Here is a 6,481-nt window from a genome sequence, read left to right as displayed (position 1 = left end):
TATTTCTCAAATACTTTGACAGCGATAACTTTTATGCACGCTCCTAGCCTGCTGCACAACACAACAGTAACCTGGCGACTGCAACTTGGACCGGATCCGTATATATTTCAAATTTGCTTTCATACCGGCTACATCAATTTTATATGCCCAATGGAGAGACAGGGAGGGACTAGCAACGGCCGTTTGGGACATTTTGAAATATATTTCTGCGTCTCATCTATTTTTTTACATTTTAATTTTAATGTTTCTCTCATTTTCTTATATCGTATTATAAAAAAAATTAAAATAGTAAAAAATTATAATATTAAAATCAACTATATTCACTATTTTCATCTATTAAATTCACTTTATACATTAAATATTGATCTGTCCCTTCAATTTAAAAAATACCAATTTGATTATAATCGATTTGATTACAGTTAAAAAACAAACAAATATAAAAATGAATAATATTACATTATAATTTAACACAAATAAGTCGAAAAGTGTATTTTATGTTTTAATAAAAAAATCAACTTAGTCTTTCATATTTACAAAATAAGACATAAATAAAGGTTCTCTTGTCCAGCCTAAATTCATTACAAATCATATCTTGCATTGTCACAAGATCAAGGCAGCTAAGCAAAAGATTAACAAAATCAGGCTAAGCAAAAGATTAACAAAATCAGGCTGTCGCTACATAGATTAGAAAACATTTTCTGCATTGTCACAAGATCAAGGCAGCTAAATAAACTATTAACAAAATCAAGATAAGGTTGCTAAGACAAAAATGAAAAGAACGTAAAATACAATTCGATACTGTATATACTACAACAACATTGTTCTCCTTATAGAAAATCTACTCACGGGAAATTGATAAACTGTAGTACTCGACTAATAGACCACCGTGAGAAATATACAAACATAGACATCTTGTTCAGGACGGAGCCAGAAGTCGAGGTTTGGGGTTGCGAATTTTTTTCCAGAATAACTATTATATATTTTTAATTTATTTTATATTAAATAAATTAATAAACAATATTTTTAACAATTTTAATATATAATATATACTTTAATTGGGGTGGCGGCCGCATCCGCCGGCCATCCCTTAGCTCGGTCTCTGATCTTGTTCAATCTTTTTTATCTGCATAAATTATAATCCAACATAGTCTAAATATAAATTATATACGTAAAATATAATATGAAACTATTGATATTAGTAACCGATTCGGTTAGATTTTTATCGATTCGGTTGTAACACATAATTGGAAGCGATTTAAATCGGTTCGATTCGATTTATTATTTTTCGGTTTTCACTTAATTTTATGCGGTTCAATTTTTTCCAATTTTTTTCAGATTTCGATATGGTTTCGGTTTTAAATAGTTTTTTGCTCAACCCTAAATATCTTTATATAATATCACTCAATGCGTTCCATTAGGTAGATGTGAGGTGTGAAATAGAGGTTAAGAAATAGTAGAGAAAAAGTAAAGAAAAATGGGTAAAATAATGAAACTGATTAACATTAAATAAATATAATAAGTATAATGGAGGAAAATAGTGGAGATAAGTGGATTTAATTAATTTTTATATTATAAAAATTTATCATTTTTGAAACCTATATAATTGAGAACGTCCGAAAAGAAAATTGTATATAAATGAACGGAACAAATGGAGTATATTTAAAACGAAAAAATTAAAATTTGGTTATTAATTCTCTATTTACTAACACATAATTTCAAATTAAATTGATGAGAACCGTTAAACCTAATCCTAAGATTATTATATACTAGCTTACGGCCCGTGTGATGCATGGGTCTTGATTAATATTTATATATTTTTATTTTATATAATTTTATTAAAATTCTATACAAATAATTAAATACTAAATAATAATTATGTAATTATAAGTTCATTGTGTATAATTTTAAGTTAAATTCAAATGTTATAAATAGTATATGGTGGATGAGATCTTATTCATAAATAATAATGTAAATATTTGTTGAGATTCGAACATGAAAACTTATGCGTATCCTTATAAATAATAGTAATATAAATGTTTGTTTTTAACGAGATTCGAACCCGAGAACTTATATGTATTTTTATATATAATAATAGGAATGTTTATTGTTGACGAGATTCGAACCTGAAAACTTGTGAAGTGTTTTTTTTTAGTATTTGAATCGAACGGATCTGATTATTTGATGATGAAGATCCGGCGGTCGTGATAGAAAGCGATAACTAAAATAGTGATCAACCAAACTACAAACTATACATTATTTAAATTAGGGGTTAACCAAATTATAAATTATACATCATTCCGATTATTATAGGATAGATAGGTAATATAAGGTTCGAATTTTATTAATAATATTAAGATTATAATCAATTTATAATGTTATAAAGAACAGCGCAGCGCACGAGTCGAGTTGTATTTGTATACTAGTAGTATTGTATACTAGTGTTTAAATTATTATGCAGGAGTACTTATTTATATGAAATCAAGCTAAATCAAACACTCTCCTAATATTCAGTGATCGTTTGATTCAAAATTACATATATCCCTGATCAATACCCTGTCAACTCAAGAACCATATTACTATCAAAGCTGATGATGAAGAAAACATAAGATGGCTCATCCCATTCACCAAGCTAATAAGAACAGCCCTTATGGAGACCTCACTAGAAAACAATTTCACGAAAAACACCAGATCTTTCATCAGCATGGTTACATGCTAAACAACCAAAATTTGAAGATATGGACCCAATCATGGTCCCCGTATCCGATTTTATCGCCTCGACTACGTGGGATTGTAGCAATGATCCATGGCTACGCATCAGAAAGCAGTTGGCTCCAGGAGTTAACTGCAGTAGCCATTGCCAAAACAGGGTTTCTTGTATGTGCACTTGATATTCAAGGCCACGGATATTCTGATGGCTTTCCTGGTCATCTGCCCGATATTCATCTCATTGTAGATGACTGCATCCACTTTTTCGATTCTGTTAGAAATAAAAACCCGAAACTCCCCGCTTTCTTATACGGAGAGTCCATAGGTGGTGCAATAGCTATACTTGTTTGCCTGAAACAGCAGAGTGCATGGAACGGGTTGATTTTAAATGGAGCTTTGTGTGGTTTTTCGAAGATTGTTAAACCAACGTGGCCACTCGAAAAACTACTTCCTCTAGTTGCTTCTGTGGCACCTAATTGGGAAATCGGGATATCTCCTGGAAATTTTAAGTCGTACAAGGAGGTGTGGAAAATGAAGTTGGTTATGAGGAGTCCTAGTCGCAATCGCATGATTTCAGGTACGTCAACTGCAAAAACGACACAGCAATGTTTGAGAGCTTGCAAGATAATAGAAAGGGACTGTCGTCAACTTAAACTTCCTCTGCTAGTAGTTCATGGTGGTCAAGATGAAGTGTGTGACCCTGATTCTTCTAGGAATGTTTTCAAATCGGTATCTAGTACAGACAAGAGCTTAAACATTTTCGAAGGCATGTGGCATATGTTGATCGGTGAACCAAATGAAAGTGTGGAGACTGTGTTTCAGACTATAGTTTCATGGATTGGAGAGAGAGCAGACAAAGCCGATGTTAATTCTGTTGCTGATTTTATTGTAAAAAGGTCGAAATTGTGATCCATGATATTATTGTGGATGCTTCTAGTTTGTAAAAGAAGTAAATCCCCATTAAAGGAATATTATTGTGCAAGATCAAGCACGTAACTACTACTTTCAGTACAATGTTATGTTGCACATCAGCTAAATGTAATCAATGCCTGAGACCGGAAATCCATATTCACATCATTTTTAACAATGTCAATTGTGACATACTGACATATTGTGCTTAAGCTACAATACTGGTAAGTTTAGAAAATTCACATCTAAATTCTGCTTAGTAGTTAGTACTAATATGGTTTCTGCAATTGAATTTGTATTAAATTGTATTCCAGTTAACACTTTTTCTTTGCAAGATTGCTTGTAATCAGATGAACTGCATTCCCAATAGATATGTTTGTCTGAACACGACACTAGCCTTCTGCAACTAAACGATCCAAAGATAAATGTATGATTATACGCCAAGCCCAAACAACATCATAATCTTACACTTGCGTTTCTGTAAATTTTTGAAGATAGAGACTGTTTATAAAACTAGGGAAATACCATTCATTATGTTCCAGTTGTATGGACGTGTCATGACTAGACCTGGCCACTTGTGCGGTCCGTGCGTGCCGGGCCGGGCCGCATACGGGTTGAGCACTCGAAGTATAGACACTGAACCGGCCTGTTGATGAACGAACCGAGCTCGGGCCGGGCTTGAACCGGAAAAATTGGACTCGTAACCGGTACACGAATAATCATGTATTCGGGCTGTGCGGGCTTCCATGCGGGTTTATGTGCTGTTACACTTCAATTCAAGTTGCAGGGTGCAAATGAACTACTATTATTATAAATATTATTATAGTATTATTATTTGTTAGTGCAATTTGTATTGGACTCTACTTTTTTTATATCAAACTCTTTGACTCTTATGTAATTTAATCACACTCTGTGAATAAGTGATCTTCAGTTGATGAGGCACACCTGCGGGCCTGTGCGGGTTGCCTGCATGTGCAACTCGCGCGGGTTCTGTGCGGGCCGGTCACGGTTCCGGTTTTTTAAAATATAATTCGTAACCGGCTCACTTGTTTTTACGAATTGTGTGGGTTTGAATCGACCCGGTTCGGGCCGAATAATTCCCGGTTTTCATACGAGCCGGTCCCGAACGGGCGGTTCAAACCCGCACGTTTGGCCAGCTCTAGTCATGACCATCTACCATGTACATGTACTGAATCACATTAACATTGCCGAAGCAGCCCTAGTTGCCATCTTGTTCAATTGTTCTGTGTCATGTGATCATGTCTGTCATCATAAATGCTTTTTCTTGTTCATATAGTACTATATAAATAGCTTTAACTTCTTCCTGACAATTATGGAAACTATTACTATTAGATTGCACATAAGAATGCATGAAATGCAACATGTGGACTGAAAACTGAAAAGTGAGTCGAAGTGTTTGTATTGGTTTGATGCCATCAACTATCAGAAATATCTTATTTCACTGAATAAACTGGTGCTTCAAGTTGTACTGACATATTACAACATTTTTCATATGAAATGAACTTTTTGATTATGATATCTTCATGCTAAAAGAAGCAGAAGAAACAAGCCACATTAACACTGATTATACTGATCAGCTCTCTTACAAATCCAAGACATGATGTTCCCAAACACCAGCTCTACAGTTTCATTTGGTTCACCAATCAACATATGCCACATGCCTTTCACAATTTGGAGACTTTTATCTTTACTACTAACCATTTCATAAAACTTCTTAGCAGACTTGGGCTCACACACCCTATCTTCCCCACCATGTACTACCATCAAAGGAACTTCAATTTCATAGCAATTTCTCTCGATAAACTCACACACTCTCAAGAACTCCAAGGCAGTCGCGGCCAGTGGTTTACCCGAGGCCAAACGACGGCGATTCGGACTTTTGGCCACCAGCTTTCGCTTCCACACTTCTTTATATGACATGCTCTCGGGTGGCCTAGTGATCACAATTTTCCATTTTGGTGCAATGCATGCAGCCACCGGAAGTAACTTCTCAATAGGCCAAATTGGCTTAATGCTCTTGGAAACACCACACATTGCACCATGTAAAATTAAACCGTTCCATTCTTTCTTCTGTTTTAGGCTCATTAGTATTGCAATTGCACCACCTAGTGACTCACCATATAAAAAAGCTGGAATATTTGGATTTTCAGCGCGAATCGAATCAAATAATTGAACACAATCATCAACAACATGTTCAATATTTGGAATGTGACCTGGATAGCCTTCGGAATATCCATGGCCTTGCAAGTCAAGTGAAGAGACCAGGAAACCAGATTTAGCTATAGCAACTGCAGAGAGTTCTAGAAGCCAACTGCTTTCTGTTGTGTATCCATGGATCATTCCAACGAAACCGCGTAGCGGGGTTGAATGATCCAGATCCGGGCGCCAAGATTGTGTATAAATCTTCATATTTTGGTTGTTTAGCATGAATTTTTTGTGATGTAGTATGTGGTTTTTTACGTAGAATTCTTCTCTTGTGAGGCTTCCATAAGGACTGTTTTCATTAGCATTGTCTATGGGATGAACCATATTTATTGATTGTGAAGTGTAACGTGTGTATATATATTTTTTCTAGTTGTGTTTGTTCTGTGGATTTGATTTATATAGCAAGGAGCACAGTTAAGGATGTTAGTTAAGACTTAAGTAGCTAGCAAACTTAATATGTTGGATAACTCGTGTGATTAACTGTTTATCCTTTTTGTTGTTCATATCCTGTTCACTCTAGCCTAACTCGAGGATTCTTAAAACAGATACTCAATTCCGTATAAATACAAAAAAAAGGAGCTAGCACAGCACAGCACAGTATCTCCTCAATAGGTTGGGGTTGGATACTCCCTCTGTCCAT

General features: G+C 34.9%; 2 protein-coding genes across 2 annotated transcripts; one reads left to right on the top strand and one right to left on the bottom strand.

The window, feature by feature from the left end:
* The first annotated feature begins 2,607 nt into the window (after nt 1-2,607).
* LOC141665061 (caffeoylshikimate esterase-like) lies at nt 2,608-3,615 on the top strand. Its single transcript, XM_074471044.1, has one exon. It carries the CDS (start codon nt 2,608-2,610, stop codon nt 3,613-3,615), a length of 1,008 nt encoding a protein of 335 aa, XP_074327145.1.
* A 1,575-nt stretch (nt 3,616-5,190) lies between these two features.
* On the bottom strand, nt 5,191-6,165 carry LOC141665060 (caffeoylshikimate esterase-like). Its single transcript, XM_074471043.1, has one exon. It carries the CDS (start codon nt 6,163-6,165, stop codon nt 5,191-5,193), a length of 975 nt encoding a protein of 324 aa, XP_074327144.1.
* Between the last annotated feature and the right edge of the window lie 316 nt (nt 6,166-6,481).

Source organism: Apium graveolens, chromosome 6 (genome assembly GCF_009905375.1).
Source record: "Apium graveolens cultivar Ventura chromosome 6, ASM990537v1, whole genome shotgun sequence".
Lineage (NCBI taxonomy): Eukaryota > Viridiplantae > Streptophyta > Magnoliopsida > Apiales > Apiaceae > Apium > Apium graveolens.
This window is presented reverse-complemented; position numbering and strand designations above follow the sequence as displayed.